Raw genomic sequence first — 26,327 nt, 5'->3', positions numbered from 1 at the left:
GGGCGGGAGGGCGAGAGCGAGGGCGCCTGGGAGAAACCTCGCCCAGCGGCGGTTGATTAGTCAGGCCTCAGAAAGATGGCGTCCTCGGAGCAGGCAGAGCAGCCGAGCCAGGTAAGGGGAGTGGGACTGCCCCGCTGTGCGGCGGAGACCCCGGCTGGAGGGGGCGCTCAGCATACGGCTGGGAGCCGGGTAGGGACCCCGAGTCTCCGAAGCTGGGGACCCCGACCTCTTGCCCCCTCCTGAGCCCCGCCCCTCCCCAGGTCCTCCCCACCCGGCCCCTCCCCCGGTGACCCCTCTTTGACCACATTCCGGAGCCCGGGCTCTGGTATTTGGCTGTGCCCCCGGGTCCCCACTTCCCGCCTGCCAGCACCTCTGGTCCCACTTGAGCTTGGCGGGGAGGCTGGCGGGACCCTTGGGAAGTCCCCAGCCTTAAGATGCGAGGGCTTGAGAAGGAGAGGATAGATCGTTCCCGGCTGTCCCCTCCGGGGAGGGGCCTGATTCCATTAGGGTTCCCACTCCCTCACGGCCTCAGCCTCCTGGAGCGGCTGCCAGCCTCTTCATCTGTAGTCACCTTTGCGCTTCTCTCGTCAAGTTGGATAGTCAGAAATAATCTAGTCGAACCCTCTCAGTGCGTTGATAGGAAGGGGACGCACTGTGAATAACAAACGCCACCAAGCTTTTGGCAGAGGACCCATCCTCGCTTCCCTGGGTTTGGTTTTGTTGGCGAAGGGCTCCGCTCTAGCTTTTCACCTGCAGATTCAGACAAATCCCACTCCAATAAGGGGACCATAAGGACCAGTGTTGACGCCTGTGCCTCTGCGGTCGGGAGGCAGTGGATGATAAGGCCTCCGAAGGGGTTTATAGTCCAAAGGTGGGGTGGGGTGGAGTGAGGAGAAAAGGGCTAAGAGACATCTTACATTTAACTGCGTATGTGCTGTCATGTTGAGGACAAATTACATCTATTATCTCGTTTAGTGTTCACTACAACCTTTATGAAGTGCAGGCTACTAACCTCCATTTCACAGAAATGAATACCAAGGGTTTGTGACATGCCCCAAATCGTGTGCCCTGTTGAGCCTGTATTGAACCTGTGTGACTCCACTAGTCATCCATACATTTTTGAGTTTAGTTAGGATTAGAATGAGGAAGAAGAAAATAGTTTCAACTTGGGGCCTCATTTCTCCTCTCCCATCTCCTTGAAGCACCTCTAAGAGTTTTCAGCAACTTACTAGTATTTCACTTCCTTTAGAGGCAGAAGGCCACCGCAGAATACTGTCTTATTCTGCGTGTCTGTTACAGGAATTGCACTTAAAGGAGTTGGTGTGTTCCCCCATACCAGTTTCTATTAGCAGTGTGAATGATTCAGGAAGAAGATGTCTTGATTGTAAAACATGGGAGATAAGAAGGACTGATTCTGGCCTTCTCACTGTCAGGTGTTCTGGAGTTTGGCAAGTGTCTTGAGAGGAGGGCCTCTTCTTTCTTGCCTTACCACATTTAGTTTGCTGAAATACTGAGGCATCTTGGGGTCTGGGTTTCTCTGAATTGTTTTGTGTTAGGAATGCCCACAGGCTGGGATTGAAGGGTGTCCTCAGTTCCTGATTCTTTTTTCTTTTTTAAGACGAAGTCTTGCCCTATCGCCCATGCTGGAGTGCATTGGCGCAATCTCGGCTCACTGCAACCTCTGCCTCGTGGGTTCGAGCGATTCTCCTGCCTCAGCCTCCCAAGTAGCTAGGACTACGGGTGCCTGCCACCACACCTGACTAATTTTTGTAATTTTAGTAGAGACGGGTTTCACCATGTTGGCCAGGCTGGTCTTGAACTCCTGACTTCAAGTGATCCACCCGCCTCAGCCTCCCAAAGTGCTGAGATTATATGCGTGAGCCACTGTGCCGGGCTCTGTTCCTAATTCTTATAGGACGTTTAATTTGCCAGTGCTGTAAACAGTACTAAAAATCTTGCCACTTGGAGCCATTGTCATGCCCAAGGATTCTTTTGGTTTTGCAAGTTTGCCCTCTCTGTATATGTATTTAATAGAAAAGGATCTAAGGTCCTTTAAGGGGGTATGGCCATCACTTGTTTGATTTTCAGCTCTGCTTCTCCTTTGCCCTCCTTTTCAAAGCTGGTAGAGGTAGGATTGCAACAGAACATGCTGGCAGCCTGGGGGAAAAACTTGAACTTTTCTTTTCTTTTTTTTTTTTTTTTGAGACAGAGTCTTGCTCTGTCGCCCAGGCTGGAGTGCGGTGGCACGATCTCTGTTCACTGCAACCTCCGCCTCCCTGGTTCATGCCATTCTCCTGCCTCAGCCTCCAGAGTAGCTGGGACTACAGGCACCCGCCACCACGCCCAGCTAACTTCTTGTGTTTTTAGTAGAGACGGGGGTTCACCATGTTAGCCAGGATGGTCTCGATCTCCTGACCCCGTGATCCGCCCGCCTCGGCCTCCCAAAGTGCTGGGATTACAGGCGTCAGCCACAACGCCTGGCCAAAACTTGAACTTTTCATACCAGATTCTATTGCTATCTAACAAGTAGCAAATGTACACTTTTTGAATGAACCAACGCTCTTCAGCAATTGTTTGTTTCATTTTCAAGTCTTGATCAATCCAGTTTCCCATGTCTCCCATTAAAGCAGAGTAGGATTGAAAGGATTGTTTAGCTAATTCCCCCATACCTTGTTGTGTAGGGTTAGAACTGTGGGGCTGAGCCAGTATTCTGTCTCTCAGAGAAAGTTTGTTAGTTAGCCTTGTCATATCAATCGCTGGTTTCCAGCTATTAAAGGTGAATAACCTTCTCTTCTCTTGAGAGGCAGTGTAGAATTCTGGTTGCAAGTACAGGCTCTAAAGCCAGACCCACTGGCTTGGAATCCTAACTCTACTAACTTACCAGCAATGTCATCTTGGACAGATCTGCTTAATTTTTCTAGACTTAATTTCTCCATGTGTAAAACAGGGAAAATACTAGGACCTATCTCATAGAGTTGCTCTGAGGACTAAATGAATTATTTATTTATTTATTTATTTTTGAGACTGAGTCTCTGTTGACCAGGCTGGAGTGCAGTGGCACGATCTTGGCTCACTGCAACCTCTGCCTCCCAGGTTCAAGTGATTCTCCTGCCTCAGCCTCCCGAGTAGCTGGGACTACAGGTATGCACCACCATACCTGGCTAATTTTTTTTTTTTTTTTTAAGTAGAAATGGGGTTTCACCATATTGGACAGGCTGGTCTCAAACTCCTGACCTCAGGTAATCCGCCCACCTCAGCCTCCCAAAGAGCTTGGGATTACAGGCGTGAGCCCCGCGCCTGGCTCTAAATGAGTTATTTATGTAAAAGTGCCAGAACAGTGCCTGAAACAATCTGTTGTCTATTATTATTATTATTCAATTTAATAAGCTCTGAATTTTCACTCACAAATGGATCTAAACCTTTCCTCAAGTTCTATTACAACATCTTTTGGGGTATGATTTTTCTTTTTTTTTTTTTTTTTTTGAGACGGAGTCTCGCTCTGTCGCCCAGGCTGGAGTGCAGTGGCGCAATCTCGGCTCACTGCAAGCTCCGCCTCCCGTGTTCACGCCATTCTCCTGCCTCAGCCTCTCCGAGTAGCTGGGACTACAGGCGCCCGCCACCACGCCCGGCTAATTTTTTTTCTATTTTTAGTAGAGACAGGGTTTCACTGTGGTCTTGATCTCCTGACCTCGTGATCCGCCCGCCTCGGCCTCCCAAAGTGCTGGGATTACAAGTGTGAGCCACTGCGCCCGGCCTGGGGTATGATTTTTCATGTGTTGACTACTTGTCTAGTAAAGTTCTTTTATTCAGAAGTAATTCCTTAAAATTTCAAGGAATGCCCTGAATGCTAGTGTTTATGCTAGCTGTCCTTCATGACTTTTGCGTTTCAGGAACATACTTACTTTTTCATAAGGGTATAGTCTTTTTAGTCTATCCTCAAGACGATTTGTTGGAATTTCATTTATTGCTTTCTTTGTTCTGTGTTCCCCACATTGCTCTGTTATATGTGGTTGATCTATCGATTGATTGAGACAGGGTCTTACTCTGTCACCAGAGTGCGGTGGTGTGATCATGGCTCACTGCATCCTTGCCCGCCCGGGCTCAGGCAATCCTTTCGTCTCAGCCTCCTGAGTAACTGGGACTACAGGTGCGCACCACCGTGCCTGGCTAATGTATTTTTTTTTTTTTTTGAGACAGAGTCTCACTCTGTCGCCCAGGCTGGAGTGCGGTGGTGCGATCTCAACTCACTGCAAGCTCTGCCTCCCGGGTTCACGCCATTCTCCTGCCTTAGCCTCCGGAGTAGCTGGGACTACAGGTGCCCGCCACCATGCCCGGCTATTTTTTTTTTAATTTTATTTTTAGTAGAGATGGTGTTTCACCGTGTTAGCCAGGGTGGTCTCAATCTCCTGACCTCGTGATCCGCCCACCTCGGCCTCCCAAAGTGCAGGGATTACAGGTGTGAGCCATCGCGTCTGGCCTGGCTAATGTATTTTTAAAACAATTTTTGTAGTGGTGAGTTCCTGGCTGGGCGAGGTGGCTCATACCTGTAATCTTAGCACTTTGGGAGGCTGAGGCGGGAGGATCGCTTGAGGCCAGGAGTTTGAGACCAGCCTTTGCAATATAGGGAGACCTCGTTCTTACTGAAAATTAAAAAATTAGCCAGGCATGGTAGCGCTTGCCAGTGATCCCAGCTACTTAGGAGGCTGAGGCGAGAGCATCACTTGGGCCTGGGAAGTTGAGGCCACAGTGAGTGGCGATTGTGCCATTGCCTTCCAGCCTGGGTGAGAGAGCAAGACCCTGTTTGTGGGGGGAGGGGGAGAGAGAGAGAGAGAAAGTGCTGAGATATAAGCATGAGCCACCACGCCCAGCCAGCTTGGCTGATCTCCCATCGAAGTCCTTTCTAGTGTGTACATGTTGGAGCCCATAGGAATGAGAGACATTATCTCTATTTCCCAACTTTCCTACTAGCTTCTCTTCCTTCGCTGAACAACAGAGGCATGGTTCAATCTATTACTTCACAGTTACTGAGTATTGAGTATTATTGCGGAAGGTAGATTTCCTATCTGTGGAGGTTCACTGGGTACAGTAAATTTTGCATTGAGAGGCTACAGAAGCAGGCAGGGAGAAGAGCAGAGTGAAAGAGTGGAAGAGCATGGCCTCGCATCCTGGCAGGTTTTGGTGGAACTTCATCACTCACAACTATTGGACTTATCACACCACCTTTCTGAGTATGTTTTCTCCTCTGTAAAACGAGAGCAATAATAGTTACCCTAAAGCTGGGTGTGGTGGTGCATGTCTATAGTTCCAGCTACTCAGGAGGCTGAGGCTGGAGGATTGCTTGAGCCCAGGAGTTGGAGTCTGTAGTGCCCGATGATCACGTATGTGAATAAACCACTGTACCCCAGCCTGGGCAACAGAGTGCAACCCTATCGCTTAAAAAATAAATAAATAAAATACAAAATAATTACCCATTTAGTGTTGACTGAAATCACAGATGTGAAGAGCACCTGCTGCATAGTAAGTGCTAAGTGCTCAGAGTTAGTTTTCTTCTCCCAGTCTTTACGTGTAGTTTTGAGAGTCTGTTGAACTCTTGAATAACAGTAGGTCAGACAAGGTATTTACCCTCTCAACTTTTTTTTTTTGTTTTGAGACGGAGTCTCCCTCTGTTGCCCAGGCTGGAGTGCAGTGGCTCAATCTTGGCTCACTGCAACCTCAGCCTCCCAGGTTTAAGCGGTTCTCCTGCCTCAGCCTCCTGTGTAGCTGGGACTACAGGTGAGTGCCACTATGTCTGGCTAACTTTTTTTTTTTTTTTTTGAGATGGAGTCCTGTCCTGTCTCCCGATCCGGAGTGCAGTGGCACGATCTCGGCTCACTGCAACCTCTGCCTTCTAGGTTCAAGCGATTCTCCTGTCTCAGCCTCCCGAGTAGCTGGGACTACAGGTGCCCACCACCATACACAGCTAATTTTTTTTGTATTTTTAGTAGAGACGGGGTTTCGCCATGTTGGCTAGGCTAGTCTTGAACTCTTGACCTCAGGTGATCCACCTGCCTCGGCCTCCCACAGTGTTGGGATTACAGGTGTGAGCCTTGCACCTGGCCTCAACTTTTTATTTTGAAAAATTTCTCACGTATAGAAAAGTTGAAAGGATAATACTGAGAACTTCTGTAAAATTCCCATAAAAACTTCACCAAGATGCACTGTTCACATTTTGCTGAATTTGCTTTATGTCAGTCTCTCTCTCTCTCTATATATATATGTATATTTTTTTTGGAAGGATTTGTAGTAAGTTACAGACATCAAGGATATTTCATCCTAGAATATTTCGCCTTGTCTCTCATAAGAGTAAGGTTATTCCCCTGCATAACCACAATATCATTATCACACAAGAAATTTAAGTGTTGATAAACAGTATTATTTAAAACAGAATCTGCACTCAAATTTTCACACTTAAAAAAATCAGAATCTAGTGAAGACACAGAGATTGCATTGATTTGTCTCTTTAGTTTCTTTTTTTCCTTTCTTTCTTTTTTTTTTTTTTTTTTGTTTGCTCTGTTGCCCAGGCTGGAGTGCAGTGGTGCAATCTTGGCTCACTACAACCTCCGCCTCCTGGGTTCAAGCGATTCTCCTGTCTCAGCTTCCCGAGTAGCTGGAATTACAGGTGCCTGCCACTAGGCCTGGCTAATTTTTTTGTATTTTTGGTAGAGACAGAGTTTTGCCATGTTGGCCAGGATGGTCTTGAACCCCTGACCTCAAGTGATCCACCCACCTCGGCCTCCCACAGTGCTGGGAGCCACCGCGCCCAGCCTTAAACTTTATTTTTTTGTTTTTTTTTTTTTTGTTTTTTTGAGACAGAGTCTTACTCTGTCACCGAGTCTGGAGTGGAGAGGTGTTATCACAGCTCACTGTAGCCTTGACCTCCTGGGTTCAAGTGATCCTCCAGCCTTAGCCTCCCAAGTAGCTGGGACTATAGTCATGTGCTATGATGCCCAGCTAATTATTTTTTGTAGAGGTCGGGTCTCGCTGTGTCACCCAGGCTGGTCTTGAACTCCTGACCTCGAGTGAGCCTCCCGCCTTAGTCTCCCAGGCTTCTTTTACTTAACGCATATTTTTGAGATTAATTCATGATGAGAACAGCGACAGTTTATTATCACTGCTTTATATGGTTATTGTATGAATGTGTTTGGCCATTTATTATTAACCATTCTACTCTCTTTTTTTTTTTTTTTTTGAGACAATATCTGGCTCTGTTGACTAGGCTGGAGTGCAGTGGCATGATCTTGGCTCACTGCAACCTCTGCTTCCCGGGTTCAAGTGATTCTTCTGCCTCAGCCTCCCGAGTAGCTGGGATTATAGGCACCTGCCACCATGCCTGGCTAATTTTTGTGTTTTTAGTAGAGATGGGGTTTCACCCCGTTGGCCAGGCTGGTCTTGAACTCCTGACCTCAAGTGATCCGCCCGCCTTGGCCTCCCAAAGTGGTGGAATTATAGGCGTGAGCCACTGTGGGTGGCCCATCTTACTTTTTTTTTTTTTTTTTTGAGATGGGGTCTTGCTCTGTTGCCAGGGTGGAGTGCAGTGGTGGGATCTTGGCTCATTGCACCCTCTGCCTCCCGGGTACAGGTGATTCTCCTGCCTCAGCCTCCCAAGTAGCTGGGACTACAGGTGCGTGCCACCACACTCACCTAATTTTTGTATTTTTAGTAGAGATGGGGTTTTACCATGTTGCCCAGGATGGTCTCGATCTCTTGACCTCATGATCTGCCTGCCTTGGCCTCCCAAAGTGCTGGGATTACAGGCGTGAGCCATCGTGCTTGGCCTGAGCCATTCTACTTTTAATGGACATTAGATTGTTTCACTTTTGGGGTCATTACAAATAGTACTGCTGTGAAAATACCTGTACGTGTCTTTTTGTGAACATAGTATGTGCATTTCTGGTGAGTTCATCTATGTTTTTTATTTTTTATGGTATTGACATGTTTGGGGAGTCTGGACTACTTGTTTTGTGAAATGTTCTACCATCTGGATTTGTCTGATTTGTTCCCTTACATTTAGATTCAGGTTAAACCTTCTTTTGTGAGAATATTTTGTAAGTGACATTGTGTCTGTGTATCATATCTGGAGGAACGTGTCCCATTGTTGAAGATGAAGTTTGATTGCTTGGTTAAGGTGGTGTCTGTCACATTTCTCCATCGTAAAGGTAACTTGCTAAACTAGTTGCTTTCTTTGCAACTTTGCTAGTATTTTTTTTAATTTTTGAGGCAGGGTCTTACTCTGTCATCCTGGCTGGAGTGCAGTGGCATAGTCATGGCTCACTGCAGTCTTGACTTCCTGGGCTCAAGCAATCCTCCTGCCTTGGCCTCCCAAAGTGCTAGGATTACAGGTGTGAACCTGACCAAGTTTTCCCTTTTTTTTTTTTTTTTTTTTTTTTTTGAGACGGAGTCTTGCTGTGTCTCCAGGCTGGAGTGCAGTGGTGCGATCTCGGCTCACTGCAGTCTCCACCTCCCAGGTTCACGCCATTCTCCTGCCTCAGCCTCCAGAGTAGCTGGGACTACAGGTGTGCACCACCACGCCCAGCTAACTTTTTGTATTTTAGTAGAGATGGGTTTTCACTATGTTGGCCAGGATGGTCTCCCATCTCCTGACCTGATGATCCACCCGCCTCGGCCTCCCAAAGTGCTGAGATTACAACGTGAGCCAGTGCACCCAGCCAATTTTTATTTATTTAGTAGAGATGGGGTTTCACTGTGTTGGTCAGGCTGGTCTCCAACTCCTGACCTCAAGTGATCCATCTGCCCTGGCCTCCCAATGTGTTGGGATTCCAGGCGTAAGTCACTGCGCCTGACCATGAATTACTTTTTACCACTGAGTGGTATGGATGGCTATACCTCAATTTGTTGATCTGTTCACCAGTTGATGACATTTGTAGTAGTTTTTGATTCCTGCATAACAGTATTACCACAAATTTAGCTGCTTAGCACAGCACACATTGATTATCTCGTGGTTTCTGTGGGTCAGGAGTCAGGAAACTGCTGGGCTGAGTCTCAACAGGCTACTATTGAGAAATCTGTCAGGACTGTGGTCGCACACAAGGCTTGACTGGGGAGGGGTCTGCTTCCTGGCTTGTGTGGTAGTTGGTGGCATTCAGTTCCTTATGGACCATGAGACTGGAGACTTTAGTTTGTTACTGTCAGCCAATGGCTGCCCTCAGTTTCTTGCCAAATGAGTCTTCCCACTTGCCTCCTCAAAGCCAGCAAAAGAGAGAGTCTCTTAGTAAAATGGACATCACCACCATGTATCTTACCCAAATTAATGCAGTCACGTACATGCTGTCACCTTTGCCATATTCTGTTGGCCAGAAGCAAGTAACAGATCCTGCCCACGTTTGAGGAGAAAGAACAGCACAGGGGCGTGGATACCAGGAGGTGGGGATCATGGGGTCACCTTAGATTCTGTTCCCCACAGGATTCCTTCTCATTCTGGGCTACTGTGAGTATTCGTGTATGTATACGTGTTTGTGAGGACATATTCATTTTCTTGGGAAATAACCTGTAAGTGGAATGGTAGGGTCATATAGTAAGTATGTTTAGCTTTGTAAGAAACTGTCTAAATTGTCTAAATGTTTTTAGCCATTCTGGTGAGTGTGTGTAGTGTTATTTATTTGTGTGTGTGTGTGTGTTTTTTTTTTTTTTTTAAGAGACAGCATGTTTCTTTATCTTTGTCGCCCAAGCTGGAGTGCAGGTGGTGCAGTCATACATAGCTCACTGTAATCTCCAAGTCCTGGGCTCAAGTGATCCTCCAGCCTCAGCCTCCTGAGTAGCTAAGACTCAGGTGCATGCTACCATGCCCAGCTAATTATTTTTTGAATTTTTGTAGAGAGGGGGTCTTGCTGTGTTGCGCAGGCTAGTCTTGAACTTCTGGACTTGAGTAGCCCTCCTACCTCTGCCTCCCAAAGTGCTGGAAATACAGGCATGAACCACAGGGCCAAGCCTAAATATTTTTTGTTTTTAGGATGCTGTTATATTTATGGATTTTATTTTTTAATTATTCAATGCTACTATGTAGAAATAAAATTGAATTTTGTATATTGGCCTTGTATCTGCAACCTTGTTAACTTATAATTCTAGTAGGTTTTTTTTTTTTTTTGAGACAGATTCATGCTGTGTCACCCAGGCTGGAGTGCAGTGGCGTGATCTTGGCCCACTGCAACCTCCGCCTCCTGGGTTCAAGCGATTCTCCTGTCTCAGACTCCCTAGTAGCTGAGATTACAGACGCCCGCCACCACGCCCGGCTAATTTTTTTGTATTTTTAGTAGAGATGGGGTCTCACCGTGTTGGCCAGGCTGGTCTTGAACTCCTGACCTCTGGTGATCTGCCTGCCCTAGCCTCCCAAAGTGCTGGGATTACAGGTGTGAGCCACTGCGCCCAGCCTCTAGTAGCTTTTTTGTACATTCCTTGTGATTTCTTTATAGACGATGATATCGTCTGCAAATAAAGACAGCTTTACTTCTTACCTTCCCATTAATATGCTTTTAATTTTTCTTGCTTTATTGCACTGTCTAGGACTTTGAGTGCAATGTTAAAAGAAACAGTGGAAGTGGATGTCCTTGCTTTGTTCCCAATTTCGGGGGGAATATTTTTAGTCTTCTACAGTTAAGTGTTAGCTATTGGTATTTTGTAATAGGTGCCTTTGTCAAGTTGAAGAAATTCAACCTTTCATTTTTAGTTTGCTGAGTTTTTTTTTTTTTTTTTAATCATTTGTGTTTTGAGGCGAGGCACAGTGGCTCATGCCTGTAATCTCAGCACTTTGGGAGGATGAAGCAGGAGGACTGCTTGAGGCCAGGAGTTCGAGACCAGCCTGGGCAACATAGTGAGGCCCTGTCTCTATACAAATTTTTAAAAAATGGGTCTGACATGGTGACACATACCTGGAGTCCTAGCTACTTGGGAGGCTGAGGCGGGAGGGTGACTTGAGCCCTGGAATTCCAGGTTACGGTGAGCTATGTCACACTACTGCACTACAGGCACTACAGGCTGGCTAAAAGATGGAGACTCTGTCTCCTCTCTCTCTTTTTTTCTTTTCTTTTTTTTTTTTTTTTTTTGAGACGGAGTCTCGCTCTGTCACCCAGGCTGGAGTGCAGTGGCGCGATCTCGGCTCACTGCAAGCTCCGCCTCTCGGGTTCACACCATTCTCCTGCCTCAGCCTCTCTGAGTAGCTGGGACTACAGGCACCCGCCACCATGCCCGACTAATTTTTTTGTATTTTTAGTAGAGACAGGGTTTCACCGTGGTCTCGATCTCCTGACCTCGTGATCCGCCCGCCTTGGCCTCCCAAAGTGCTGGGATTACAAGCGTGAGCCACCGCGCCCGGCTTTTTTTTTTTTTTTTGAGACAGAGTCTTGCTCTGTCACCCAGGCTGGAGTGCCGTGGCGCGATCTCGGCTCACTGCAACCTCCGCCTCCCGGGTTCAAGCGATTCTCTGCCTCAGCTTCCTGAGTAGCTGGGATTACAGGCGTCCACCGCCATGCCTGGCTAATTTTTTTGTGTTTTTAGTAGAGATGGGGTTTCACCATCTTGGCCAGGCTGGTCTTGAACTCCTGACCCTGTGATCTGCCTGCCTTGGCCTCCGAAAGTGCTGGGATTACAGGCGTGAGCCATCGCGCCCGGCCTGAGACTCTGTCTCTTAAAAAAAAAAAATTATTTTTGAATGTTGTCAGGTGCTCTTTTTTGTCTCTATTGAGTTGATCCTTTTGTTTTCTTCCTTTCTTTTATTAATATGGTGATTTATGTTGATTGATTTTTGAAATGTTAAACCGATTTTTTATTCATTGGATAAGTTCTACTTGATATGTTATTCTTTTTATATATAGCTGGACTCAATAGTATTTTGTTAAGGATTTTAACACTTAATGTTTGTGAGGGATATTGGTCTATAGTTTTTTTGTATGTGGATGTGTAAAATGTTTGGTTTTTATGTCAAGATAGTACTGGCCTCATGGAGTGAGTTTGGCAGTTTTTTTCTTTTTTTTGTATTCTTTGAAACAGTTTATATAGGATTGCCATTATTTCTTCCTTAAATGTTTGATAGTATTCACAAGTAAAGCCATCTGGGCCTAGAGTTTTCTTTTTCTTTTTAAGTTTTAATTATATACTTTATTACTTTTTCTTTCTTTCTTTTTTTTTTTATTAATTTTTTTGCATACAAAAACAATAAACATTTTCTAAAAATACATACAAACAAAAAGATGCATATCAAACATATTAGGAAGGTTGCACATGGGAAGTTGGGGAATAGAAATGGGGGGTGGGAGTTAAAATAAATGAGAGAGGGACTTTATATGGATCAGTGATAATAACTCAATCCTCTATTTGACAAAGAAGAGGGAGAAGGAAGAGGAAGAAAAAGAAAGTGGGATAAAGGATCAGAAAGGGAGGAAAATAGAAAAAATTAGAGTATGACTCCAGGGTAGACCTGTTTTGTTGTCACTGAGTTGGTTGGTTGGTTTGTCTGTTGTATTCTTCATGTTTCGCCAAGTTGGCCAGACTGGTCTTGAACTCCTAGCCCGAAGTGATCAACCCGCCTCGCCCCCCAGAGTGCCGGGACCACAGGCGTGAGCCACCACGTCCAGCCCCCACATTGCTTCTGGCCTCCGTGGTAGACCTCCCAGACGGAGCGGCCAGGCAGAGGAGCTCCTCACTTCTACCCAGACACGGGGCGGCCGGGCAGAGGAGCTCCTCATTTCCCAGACGGGGCGGCCAGGCAGAGACGCTCCTCACTTCTTCCCAGACGATAGGTGGCCGGGCAGAGGCGCTCCTCACTTCCCAGACGATGGGTGGCCGGGCAGAGGCGCTCCTCACTTCTTCCCGGACGGGGCGGCCGGGCAGAGGCGCTCCTCACTTCCCAGACGGGGTGGCCGGGCAGAGGCGCTCCTCACTTCCCAGACGATGGGTGGCCGGGCAGAGGCGCTCCTCACTTCCCAGATGGGGCAGCTGGGCAGAGGCTCTCCTCACTTTCCAGACGATGGGTGGCCGGGCAGAGGCGCTCCTCACCTCCCAGACGATGGGTGGCCGGGCAGAGGTGCTCCTCACCTCCTAGACGATGGGTGGCCGGGCAGAGGCGCTCCTCACCTCCCAGACGATGGGTGGCCGGGCAGAGGCGCTCCTCACCTCCCAGACGATGGGTGGCCGGGCAGAGGCGCTCCTCACCTCCCAGACGGGGCGGCCGGGCAGAGGCGCTCCTCACTTCTTCCTGGACGGGGCGGCCGGGCATAGGCGCTCCTCACTTCTTCCCGACGGGGCGGCCGGGCAGAGGCGCTCCTCACTTCTTCCCGGACGGGGCGGCCGGGCAGAGGCGCTCCTCACTTCCCAGACGATGGGTGGCCGGGCAGAGGCACTCCTCACTTCCCAGACGGGGCGGCCGGGCAGAGGCGCTCCTCACTTCCCAGACGGGGTGGCCGGGCAGAGGCGCTCCTCACTTCCCAGACGGTGGGTGGCCGGGCAGAGGCGCTCCTCACTTCCCAGACGATGGGTGGCCGGGCAGAGGCGCTCCTCACCTCCCAGATGGGGCGGCCGGGCAGAGGCGCTCCTCACTTCTTCCCGGATGGGGCGGCCGGGCAGAGGCGCTCCTCACTTCTTCCCGGACGGGGCACCCGGGCAGAGGCGCTCCTCATTTCTTCCCGGACGGGGCGGCCGGGCAGAGGCGCTCCTCACTTCCCAGACGGGGCGGCCGGGCAGAGGCGCTCCTCACTTCCCAGACGGTGGGTGGCCGGGCAGAGGCGCTCCTCACTTCCCAGACGATGGGTGGCCGGGCAAAGGCGCTCCTCACCTCCCAGATGGGGCGGCCGGGCAGAGGCGCTCCTCACTTTTTCCCGGATGGGGCGCCCGGGCAGAGGCGCTCCTCATTTCTTCCCGGACGGGGCGGCCGGGCAGAGGCGCTCCTCACTTCCCAGATGGGGCGGCCGGGCAGAGGCGCTCCTCACTTCTTCCCGGACGGGGCGCCCGGGCAGAGGCGCTCCTCACTTCTTCCCGGACGGGGCGCCCGGGCAGAGGCGCTCCTCACTTCTTCCCGGACGGGGCGCCCGGGCAGAGGCGCTCCTCACTTCTTTCCGGACGGGGCGGCCGGGCAGAGGCGCTCCTCACTTCTTCCCGGACGGGGCGGCCGGGCAGAGGCGCTGCTCACTTCCCAGACGATGGGTGGCCGGGCAGAGGCACTCCTCACTTCCCGGACGGGGCGGCCGGGCAGAGGCGCTCCTCACTTCTTCCCGGATGGGGCGGCCGGGCAGAGGCGCTCCTCACTTCTTCCCGGACGGGGCGCCCGGGCAGAGGCGCTCCTCATTTCTTCCCGGACGGGGCGGCCGGGCAGAGGCGCTCCTCACTTCCCAGACGGGGCGGCCGGGCAGAGGCGCTCCTCACTTCCCAGACGGTGGGTGGCCGGGCAGAGGCGCTCCTCACTTCCCAGACGGTGAGTGGCCGGGCAGAGGCGCTCCTCACCTCCCAGATGGGGCGGCCGGGCAGAGGCGCTCCTCACTTCTTCCCGGATGGGGCGCCCGGGCAGAGGCGCTCCTCATTTCTTCCCAGACGGGGCGGCCGGGCAGAGGCGCTCCTCAGTTCCCAGACGGGGCGGCCGGGCAGAGGCGCTCCTCACTTTTTCCCGGATGGGGCGCCCGGGCAGAGGCGCTCCTCATTTCTTCCCGGACGGGGCGGCCGGGCAGAGGCGCTCCTCACTTCCCAGATGGGGCGGCCGGGCAGAGGCGCTCCTCACTTCTTCCCGGACGGGGCGCCCGGGCAGAGGCGCTCCTCACTTCTTCCCGGACGGGGCGCCCGGGCAGAGGCGCTCCTCACTTCTTCCCGGACGGGGCGCCCGGGCAGAGGCGCTCCTCACTTCTTCCCGGACGGGGCGGCCGGGCAGAGGCGCTCCTCACTTCCCAGACGGTGGGTGGCCGGGCAGAGGCGCTCCTCACTTCTTCCCGGACGGGGCGGCCGGGCAGAGGCGCTCCTCACTTCTTCCCGGACGGGGCGGCCGGGCAGAGGCGCTCCTCACTTCTTCCCGGACGGGGCGGCCGGGCAGAGGCGCTCCTCACTTCTTCCCGGACGGGGCGGCCGGGCAGAGGCGCTCCTCACTTCTTCCCGGACGGGGCGGCCGGGCAGAGGCGCTCCTCACTTCTTCCCGGACGGGGCGGCCGGGCAGAGGCGCTCCTCACTTCTTCCCGGACGGGGCGGCCGGGCAGAGGCGCTCCTCACTTCTTCCCGGACGGGGCGGCCGGGCAGAGGCGCTCCTCACTTCTTCCCGGACGGGGCGGCCGGGCAGAGGCGCTCCTCACTTCTTCCCGGACGGGGCGCCCGGGCAGAGGCGCTCCTCACTTCTTCCCGGACGGGGCGGCCGGGCAGAGGCGCTCCTCACTTCTTCCCGGACGGGGTGGCCGGGCAGAGGCGCTGCTCACTTCCCAGACGGGGCGGCCGGGCAGAGGCACTCCTCACTTCTACCCAGACACGGGGCGGCCGGGCAGAGGCGCTCCTTACTTCCCAGACGGGGCGGCCGGGCAGAGGCGCTCCTCACTTCCCAGACGGTGGGTGGCCGGGCAGAGGCGCTCCTCACTTCCCAGACGATGGGTGGCCGGGCAGAGGCGCTCCTCACTTCTTCCCGGACGGGGCGGCCGGGCAGAGGCGCTCCTCACTTCTTCCCGGACGGGGCGGCCGGGCAGAGGCGCTCCTCACTTCTTCCCGACGGGGCGGCCGGGCAGAGGCGCTCCTCACTTCTTCCCGGACGGGGCGGCCGGGCAGAGGCGCTCCTCACCTCCCAGACGATGGGTGTCCGGGCAGAGGCACTCCTCACTTCCCAGACGGGGCGGCCGGGCAGAGGCGCTCCTCACTTCCCAGACGGTGGGTGGCCGGGCAGAGGCGCTCCTCACTTCCCAGACGGTGGGTGGCCGGGCAGAGGCGCTCCTCACTTCCCAGACGGTGGGTGGCCGGGCAGAGGCGCTCCTCACTTCCCAGACGGGGCGGCCGGGCAGAGGCGCTCCTCACTTCCCAGACAGGGCGGCCGGGCAGAGGCGCTCCTCACTTCCCAGACAGGGCGGCCGGGCAGAGGCGCTCCCCACCTCCCAGATGGGGCGGCGGCCGGGCAGGGGCTGCAATCCCAGCACCCTGGTAGGCCAAGGCAGGCGGCTGGGGGGCAGAGGCTGCCGCGAGGCCAGACCACGCCACCGCACTCCAGCCCGGGCGACACCGAGCACTGGGTGAGCGAGACTCCGTCTGTAGTCCCAGTACCTCGGGAGGCTGAGGCGGGCAGGGCACTCGGCGTCAGGAGCTGGCGACCAGCGTGGCCAAGATGGCGAACGCGTGCCTGCAGCGAAAGGAGAAGAGGCAGGGAGTGGTCGCGCGCGCCGGCAGTCCCAGGCAGTCCGCGGCGCGGGCAGCAGCAAGCGGAGTAGATTGTAGCCTGGGCCAGAGAGGGAAAGAGAAAGAAAGAAAGGAAGGAAGGAAGGAAGGAAGGAAGGCTGGCTCTTTTTTTTTTTGAGACGAAGGAAGGAAGGAAGGAAGGCAGGCAGGAAGGCTCTTTTTTTTTTTTGAGACAGAGTGTTGCCCTGTCGCCAGGCTGGAGTGCAGTGGCGTGATCTCAGCTCACTGCAACCTCTACCTCCCAGGTTCAAGCGATTCTCTTGCCTCAGCCTCCCAAGTATCTGGGGCTACAGGCGTGTGCCACCACACCAAGCTAATTTTTGTATTTTTAGTAGAGACAGGGTTGCACCATGTTGGTCAGGATGGTCTCCGTCTCTTGACCTTGTGATCTGCCCACCTCGGCCTCCCAGAGTGCTGGGATTACAGGCATGAGCCACTGTGCCCGGCCCACTTTTTTTGTTTTTGAGATGGAGCCTCACTCTGTTGCCTAGGCGGGAGTGCAGTGGCTCGATCTCGGCTCACTGCAACCTCTGCCTCCTGGGTTCAAGGGATTCTTCTGCCTCAGCCTCCTGAGTAGCTGGGATTACAGGCATGTGTTACCACGCCTGGCTAATTTTTGTATTTTTAATTGAGATGGGGTTTCACCACCTTGGCCAGGCTTGTCTCGAACTCCTAACCTCAAGTTATCTACCTGCCTCAGCCTCCTGAAGTATTGGGATTTCAGGCGTCAGCCACTGTGCCTGGCCTATTACTTTTTTTATTTACATATTTTTAAATTATATATTTAGTTTTAAAAATAGATGTGAGGATATTAAACTTTTTTATTTTTTCCAGAGTCAGTTTTGGTATATTGTGTCTCAAGGAATTTGTCCTTACCATTTCAGCTATCTCGGCTCCCTACAACCTCCGCCTCCTGGATAAAAGTGATTCTCCTGCCTCAGCCTCCCGAGTAGCTGGGATTACAGGCGCCTGCCACCATGCTTGGCTAATTTTTGTATTTTTAGTGGAGATGGAGTTTCACTGTATTGGCCAGGCTGGTATCAAACTCCTGACCTCAGGTGATCCACCTGCCTTGGCCTCCCAAAATGCTGGGATTACAGGCGTGAGCCACTGCACCCGGTCTGAAATTTTTATTTTACATATTATACTTTTCATGTCTAGAAATTCTATTTTCTTTCTTTTTTTTTTTTTTTTTTTTGAGACGGAATCTCACTCTGTCATCCAGGTGGGGAGTGCAGTGGCGTGACCTCAGCTCACTGCAAGCTCTGCCTCCTGGGTTCACCCCATTCTCCTGCCTCAGCCTTCTGAGTAGCTGGGACTACAGGTGCCTGCCATCATGCCTGGCTAATTTTTTTTTATATTTTTAGCAGAGAAGGGGTTTCACCATGTTAGCCAGCATGGTCTCGATCTCCTGACCTCGTGATCCATCCACCTCAGCCTCCCAAAGTGCTGGGATTACAGGCATGAGCCACCGTGCTCAGCCTCTATTTTATTTTTATACCTTACATTTTCTTCTTACTGGGACATGTTTTCATTTAAATACTTGAGTATAGTTGTAACACCTGTCTTACTGTTCTTGTCTACTAGTTATATCATCTGGTTTTTCTTATTGTTATTGGTTACATTTTCCTGCTTCTTGACATATGTTGAAATTTTTTTATTTTATTTTATTTTTTTGAGACTGAGTTTTGCTCTTGTTGCCTAGGCTGGAGTGCAATGGCGCAATCTCGGCTCACTGCAACCCCCGCTTCTTGGGTTCAAGTGATTCTGCTACCTCAGCCTCCCAAGTAGCTGGGATAACAGGCAGGCACCACCACACCTGGCTAAGTTTTGTATTCTTAGTAGAGATGGGGTTTCTCCATGTTGGTCAGGCTGGTCTCGAACTCCTGACCTCAGGTGATCCACCTGCCTGGCCTCCCGAAGTGCTGGGATTATAGGTGTGAGCTACCGCGCCTGGCCATGTGTTGAAATTTTTGATTGGATGCTGGATATTGTGAGTTCAGTATTGTTGAGGTTCTGGATTTTGTGGTCTTTAAAGAGTGCTTAAAGCTTTGTTCTTCTGGGCAGTTTTTTATGGTTTAGTTTTATCATTTCGAGTCCTGTTTTTCAGCTTTGTTAGAGTGGATCTGGATAATCTTTAATCTAGGGATCATTTGACCTCTCCTACCAAGAGGTGGCCCTTCTAGGTCTCTCCTGAATGCCCTGTGAGGACACTCCAGTCTGGCTGCTTGGGACTCATGATTCCGCTGAGAGTTCTAAGAAATGTCAGCTCATAGCTTCTTCATCACTGTGGAGTTTCACCCTATGCATGCACAAATTTTAGTATTCAGCAGAGACCTGAGGGAACCTCCAGGCAGATTTCTGGACCACTTTTTCGGCATAGCTCTTTCTTTCTGAAGTCTGTCCTGCAGCTTTAAGCTGCCTTGGCCTCCCTGAACTCTGATCTCTGTCACTTCAACTTAAGTGGACGGTGTGCTCTGCTGGGGATCCCCCTCTCTCTCTGGGGTCTGAAATACGTCTCCTGGCAGGAAGCCAGAGTGATTTTAGGGTTTAAGTAATTTGTTTCTCTGCTTTCAGGGATTGTAGTCCTGCACTGCCTGCTGTCTAGTGTGTACACACAGTGGTTTTATTTATTTGGCTTAGTTTTCTAGTTGTTTACAGTGGGAGGGCAAATCTGTTCCCTATTACTCCATCGTGATCTGAAGTGGAAATGCATTGGTTGACTCTGAGCAGAGGAGTGACATGAAATAGTTTATCATCTCCTCTAATCCCAAATGTGAGGTGGTGTTATTATTCCCGTTATTCCTATAGATGAGGAAACTGAGGCTCAGAGAGGTTGAGCAGCGTACCCCCAAATCACTGAGTTCTTAATGCCAGAGCTTGTGTACTTTCTGTCATGCCACTGCATCTCAAAGGATATTGGTGGGATTGAATCTTATTCTTCCCAGCAGAGAACTACACAGACTGGTTTAGGATGTATCTGGAGTCACAGTCACTGGGCAGATGCCGGAGACTGGGTACTCCTAGACCTGGAGCTTCCGCCAGTTGCTCAAATCTGTGAGCTGCTTGTGAGGTTGTTCTTTGTTGGACAGCAGGTCAGGATCTGGGAACGCCTTCCAGTTGGGGAAGGTCAGCGCCTTGGTAGCAGGAGTGAGAGCACCTTTGTCTCTACCAAAAGAAAAGCATTTCTCTCTCTGCCGCCGTAGTCTTTGCCTGACTTGTTTTTTAAAGCAGTTTTCTGCTTTTGCTTTCTTCCCTTCCTGCTCTCCCCATTTGGGCCTCTAAGGATCCTAGGCATGGATTGCCTTAGATCCTTTTCTTATATCGTTACAATAGATGCCTGCGGGTGGTTTCTAAGCCTTTGTTTTGTTTTTTTTGTTTTTTTTGAGACAAGGTTTTACTCTGTTACCCAGGCCAGAGTGCAGTGATGTGATCACAGCTCACCACAGCCTCAACCTCCTGGGCTCAGTCGATCCTCCCACTTCAGCCTCCTGGGTAGTTGGGACTTACAGGCGTGTGCCACCATGCCTGGCAAATTTTGGTATTTTTTAGTAGACACAAGGTTTTGCCATGTTGCGCAGGCTGGTCTCAAACTCCTGGACCCAAGCAATCCTCCCACATCGGCCTCCTAAAGTGCTGGTGTGAGCCACCATGCCCGGCCTTATTTATTTATTTTTTTTCTTATCATGGACTACCCTGTGAGGATTTCCAGGATCAGTTGGAGATGGAGTTTTGCTATGTTGGCAAGGCTGGTCTTGAACTCCTGACCAGGTGATCCGCCTGCCTCGACCTCCCAAAGTGCTGGGATTACAGGCATGAGCTACTGTGCCTGGCCTGCTTTGGTTTTTTAAACAGCTAGCATGGTGGAAGATTTTTAAAAAATGTTCACAGTGTAGTCCATGATTAAAAAAATAAAAAAAAGACTGGGTGTGGTATCTCACATTTGTATTCCCAGCTTCCAACTGGGACTGTGGCTCTGGGAAGCCACGACTTGAGGAATTGGAGTGTTGCTGTTTCAAATTCCATGGTAGGAATATTCATACACATGCACCCTTTTTTTCTTTTTGAGACAGGATCTTACTCTGTTGACCAAGCTGGAATACAATGGCACCGTCATAGCTCATTGCAATCTCTACCTCCTGGGATCCAGCGATCCTCCTTCCCCAGCCTCCTGAGTAGCTGGGACTACAGGATGCACCACCACACCTGGCTAACTTTTAAATTTTTTGTAGAGATGGGGTCTCGTTGTGTTGGCCAGGCTGGTCTCAAACTTCTGGCCTTAAGGGATTCTCCCATTGTACCCTCCCAGAGTGCTGGGTTTATAGGCATAAGCCACTACACTTGGTCATGCTTCTTTGTGTGTGTGTGTGTGTGTGTGTGTATGTGTGTGTGTGTGTGTGTGTGTGACAGGATCTCACTGTCACCCAGGCTGGAGTGCAGTAGCGTGATCTCAGCTCACTGTAACCTCCGCCTCCCGGGTTCAAGTGATTCTTGTGCCTCTGCCTCCTGAGTAGCTGGGACTACAGACATGCACCACCACATCCAGCTTATTTTTGCATTTTTTTGTAGAGACAGGGTTTCGCCATGTTGGCCAGGCTGAACTCTAACTCCTGGCCTCAAGTGATTCGCCCGCCTTGGCCTCCTGAAGTGCTGGGATTACAGCCATGAGCCACTGCACCCGGCCAGCCATGCTTCTCATATGCTTTAAATATCCTTGGCAGAATATATAAGGAACCAGTGTCAGTGTGGGTCCCCTAGGGTTGGAACGAGAGGGAAGCTTTCTTTTTTACTTTTAATATTGAATTTTCTAAAATTCATTTACATGGCTTATAATTTAAAAGGTGCTAAAGGGTTTATGATGAAAGAGACTTATCTGGCACTGTGTACTGTTTGAAGTTTTTCCCTCTGGTCATTACTAGCTGTTCTAGGGATGAACTAATTTTAAGAGCGGTTCCTTGGTGAAAACAATTCATAGTGATTAGTTTTATTTTAGGAAGAAAGTTTTGGGTTAAGTCAGAATGGGGCTTCCTAAATACTAAAGCTGTTTGCTTTTGTGTGTTTTGTCTGGTCAAATAACCTACATTATTATTTATGGGGTAGCATTAAGGTTGTTGCTTAATAAAATGTGGTTTAAACAAAACTTGCTTATTTTGATTAAGTAGAAGGGTTCAAATCCTAATATCAGTTACTATCTGAGTAATCATGGGCAAGTTATTTAACCTCTTTTGCCTCAGTTTCCTCATCAGCAGTAATTTGATATACTTATTGTGAGAATTAAAGGAGGAAAGAGCTAAGTGAATGTTAGCACTTAGTATCTACCAAGTGGAGTGGAGGAAACCCTTGGGAAGATAATGAACGGAAGAATCTAAATAATCCATTCAGCTGAGTTGTTGCCATTGTTCTGTTTTTTTGTTCCCCATTTGTTCATTCATACATTCAGCAAATTTCTATTGAAGGCCTCCTCTGTGCCTGGCACTGTCCTAGGCCCCAGGGATACAGTGATAAGCAAACACAGGCAGTTTCTGCACACGTGGAGTTTATAATCTGGTGAGAGAGACAGACATCAGTCTTATAGTCACACAGATGTAAAGTTGCATGTCTGCTCAGGTCCTTGAAGGAGAGGCAGGTGGTGTTACCTGAGTGTGTCATAGGGAGATCTGACCTAGTCATGGATGTCAGAGAAGGAATGCCTCCCCAAGGAAATGTCTTAGCTGGATCTGAAGGATGAATTAAAGGGAAGGAAGGGCATGTGCAAAGGCGCAGTGACAGAGAAAGCAAAGGCCAGTGTGTCTGTTGGGGGCAGAAGTGGGGAATGTGGTGCCACTTGAGACCTGAGATGTAGTCAGAGTAGATGTGAGGCCTTGTAGGCCATGCTGAGGTTTTTCTGTCTTCTAAGAACAATGAGAAGCTCTTAAATTTGTTGTGTTTACTGGGGTGAGTGGGTGGACAAGGGATGGGACAATCAGATTCTCCTTTGGAAATGACAGTCTGTTTGCATCCCAGAATATGAATTGGAAGAGTGCCAGCACTGATGAGAAGGCTGACGCAGTGGTCCAGGCAGGGGATTTTGGTAGCTTGGACTAAAGTGATGGCAGTAGAGATGGAGAAAAACAGATGGATTGTTTCCATGGACTTTTTAATTTTTTTTGAGACAGGGTCTGGCTCTGTCACCTGGGCTGGAGTGCACTGGTGTGATCACGGTTTACTGCAGCCTTGAATTTCCAGGCTCAAGGGATCCTTCTGCCTCAGCTTCCCGAATAGCTGGGAGTACAAGTGCACACCACCACACCTGGCCCATTTTTATACTTTTTATAGAGACGAGGATTTGCCATGTTGCCCAGGCTGGTTTCAAACTCCTGGGCTCAAGCACTCCATCCGCCTGGGCCTCCCAAAGTGCTGGCATTTACATCACTCTTCCATGGATGTTGAGGAAGGACTATTGGCAGACTTGATGTAATGAGTTAGTTCTGGGAGCGAGGGAGAAAGAGCTGTCTCAAGATGGCCTTTTGGATTCTAGTTTACATCATTTGGTGAAGTTTGTCCCATTCATGCCAAGAGGGAATGCTGGAAGAGGACATATGTGGCAGAGAGGACTGTGAGTCTGCTCCACGGCAGCTTAAGTCCAAGAGGAGGCAGGAAGGCAGTCGAATGTGTATCTCAGAGGGGTGTGGGCTGGAGCTCTAAAGGTTTGAATTTACCAATGCCTGGAGCTTTGGGAGGGCAGGAGGCAGGGAGGCAGGGGAAGCTTGCTCAGATTCCTTGAGACTGACCCTCACTTTCTAGATCATTTCCCGCTGGCTGACCTCTTGTCCTGGGGTGGTGAGGCTCTTGGGACAGGACTTCAGATGGAGGGATAGAGTCCTTCACCCAGCAGAGTGCTTGCCACTGTGCTGTATGCCAGCTAATGTGGTAGCAGCTGGGCATGAGGAATTCTTTGGGAACCCTCTGTGGACCGGGCTTCTGTGCTTTTTCAAGGCGGCTTGGCACTTCCATCTGATCTGTAATAGCCAGGAGAATGGAGGCTGCAGGCTGTCTCCTGGGACACACAGATTTCGCTGCACTCGTCTGGATATTATCTGTAGATAGATGGCAATTGACCTGACCATCAGTCACAGTAAACTAATCATAGCTCACTTAGCATCATACCTGCTTGCTTTATTCTTTTGGAGATTTGTAAATTTCTTCAGAATCTGTCTCTACCTCTGCCTCTCCCTTTCTCTAAATTTTGGCCAGATCAGTCAAGGGTCGAAGGTGCCTGTGAGGGTGAGGTAGTGGCCCCAAGGAGGAGGAAACGGGCTAGAGCCAGGGGCTCGGCCACAGTGCTGCCTGCTCGCCTGGAGGTTGGTCTGCTTATATGTCAGCCTGCCACTAGCTTATTTCCAAGAAGGATTTAAGCCTGGGGCTTTCTTTACTATTGTGGGGTGGTGTCCTTAGTGGCAGGCGATAAATAGGAACCTGTGTAGTTTACTGGCTTCTGGGCTCCAGAAACTAGATGCCCAGAGAAAATCCTGAGCATGGGCAGCTGGGGCCCCCTGGTGGTAGAATCTGGTTCTCCACTGCTGCGCGACTTCTCTTCCCAGTCGCCTGACGTTGGGGAGGTGGCAGAAAGAGGAGGTGTTGTGCTCTCTCTTCAAGCCTTTTCTCTGGACTCTACTCTTCCCGTGGATTTTGTGATGGTCCCCAGCCCTTGCTGCTCAGTAGGTGATTGTGGGCCTTCCTGAGCAGAACCAAGCCTTGTTCTTGGAGTGCTGTGACAGTGAACCCAGAAACAGTCTCTTCATCTTCCCTGGTGAATTCAGACTCTTTGGGCTACTTTTTACAGGTAGTCCACTGCAGAATACTCTCATGTCGTGAAAAACCGGTGAGAGACGTGAGAAAGAGGTGCTAGTGTGCATCGTTTGAGAATGGAACATCTTTGGTTTTTTGATGTCCATTGGGTGGCACTGTGATCTTATTTTTGTTTCCATTTTTCTCTGCAGCCAAGCTCTACTCCAGGAAGTGAAAATGTGCTGCCTCGAGAGCCACTGGTAAGTACCCAAGATGTGTGGTATCACTTTCTAGTAATTAAAATGCCACGCGAGTGAAAAGAAACCTTCTGTTCCTATGGTTCTGTGTCAGTGGTGTCCCTTTAAAAGTAGCTGTTACCTAGAGACTGCCTCTGTCAGTGACCTCTGACTTCTCGCGTGCGGGGATGACTGAGATCTCTCCTTAGTAAAGCCTGGTCCTTTCTAGAACTAAAAGCATCCACCCCAGATGGTCCTGCACCACTTTGTGGCTGATCGACAGTAATTAGTGAGATTCCTGTGCCTGTGGGAGGCTGAGGTGGAGTGAGGTGGCTGGGCTTCTAGATTGTTTGAAGTAGCCACCCTGCTCTGCCCCTCAGGGTGCGAGCACCTCAGTGGTCTTTAAAGAACAGGTAAGCGATGGAATTCTGGTTTTGCCTGGTCAGTAATTGTGTGATCGTCATTCCCAACACTATCTTCTTAGACTATGGATAGGGAAGAGGCCTACTAAGCACTACAGGTAATTTTCTCTCCCAAGTGCTTTTCATTTGGTGGCCAGAGTCCCAGGCTGCCCATCCCATTTTCATTTTTTTTTGCTTTTCAGGGCCTGCTGTAAATCCTCTTGGCTGGGTAGTAAGACTGGTTCTGTACAAACCAGATAAGTTTGATGGGAGAGCCAGCTCTAGGTTTAACTTTTCAGAGCTTTTTCTTCCTGCGTAGCGATAGCAGGCGTAGGGCTGTACTGCCAAGGCTTTGTTTCAACAGGGCCTGTGGTTTCACCTGTTTTGCTTCACTCCTCTTCTGGCAGTCGTGGGAGGAGATGACGTGAGGGCCTTAGCGGGTATGAACACGTCTGAATTCCAGCGTGTACGAAGGCTTTCCCAGGCTGAGGGCGAGTTGGATCCAGTTGAGCTGTCTGTAGAAAGACCGAGGTGATACAAGCACTGCCGGGACTGTGTCAGGGGAGCAGTGTTGTCATTCGTGTCACCTGCTGTTATGTCACCAGTTACGGGCTTATATCCCAGCACTCCCACGGTGGCCTCGTTTCACTCTTTTGTTATTGCCCTGGTCCTTCCTTGAGGTTGTGGTGGGAAAGCCCAGGAGGCCCCGCCTTGCCAGTCTCTCCGGACCTCTGCCTGCTTCCCTCGGACCTGCCTCAGTGCCCCTCAGGCTGGAGTTGTGGTTGTTTTAGACTGAAGTGCAGATTGAGCACCATAGGCCGCTGCAGTCCTTTCCTTCCTCTCTTTTCAAATTTTGATGTACCCATTTAACTGATCACCGGAGGAATGGCCAGTCCATCTTTTGGGGCTTGATTCGACAAACTCTTTGAGAGCCCTGAGCAGTTGGCCAGCTCACTGATTTCTGGTGTTTGGAGCCCTGCAGACCCCTTGCTCTGCTAGTGTTTCTGTGCCCTGCCCTTCCTGCTGTACTGTGCATCTGCTTGTTGGTTGGTTGTATTTTTATTTCTTTCTTTTCTGGGAGGCCCTGAGCAGTCTTCAAACCCTAGTAGCCTGTGATCGTCCGGAGTTCAGACTCATTCTCTCCAGGCCAACTCCACAATTACCTTATATTTAATTAATATTTTTTCTCCTCTTTACGTACTTGCTGCATAATTGCTCAGAGGAAAGAAAACACATAGCAGCAATTTATATATATATAAAAAAAATAATTTAAAAAACCCCGAAATAAACTCCCATCTCATTTGGGCTGATCCTATGAGTTGGGTAATTAGGGCCCTATTAAAAGGTAGACCCTTTCTCCTTCCCCCCCTTTTTTGTTGATTAATTTTTTTATATTAAACTCCCACAGTCTCTCAGTCATGCCCTTATTGCTTTTGGCCAAGCATTTGCAGCAGCATGATTAAACGGGGGCACCAGCCGAGTTGCGTGGTCTTGTGTGAACTACTTCTTCCTCCTGGGAGTGGTGTTGGGA

General features: G+C 50.3%; 1 protein-coding gene across 3 annotated transcripts in view; it reads left to right on the top strand.

Moving 5' to 3' along the window:
* PEX14 (peroxisomal biogenesis factor 14) overlaps positions 1–26,327 on the top strand; it is a 162,104-nt gene continuing 135,777 nt past the window's right edge. The window contains exons 1-2 of one of the 3 annotated variants that reach the window (XM_055261879.2): positions 1–111; positions 24,372–24,419. In XM_055261879.2, coding sequence (XP_055117854.1) covers positions 76–111; positions 24,372–24,419 — 84 coding nt within the window. In that variant the 5' untranslated portion in view covers positions 1–75. Of the gene's footprint in view, positions 112–24,368; positions 24,420–26,327 lie in introns of those variants that run through there. The other 2 variants (XM_055261880.2, XM_055261881.2) reach the window with 2 other exon arrangements.

Source organism: Symphalangus syndactylus, chromosome 22, assembly GCF_028878055.3.
Source record: "Symphalangus syndactylus isolate Jambi chromosome 22, NHGRI_mSymSyn1-v2.1_pri, whole genome shotgun sequence".
Taxonomy (NCBI): Eukaryota; Metazoa; Chordata; class Mammalia; order Primates; family Hylobatidae; genus Symphalangus; species Symphalangus syndactylus.
This window is presented reverse-complemented; position numbering and strand designations above follow the sequence as displayed.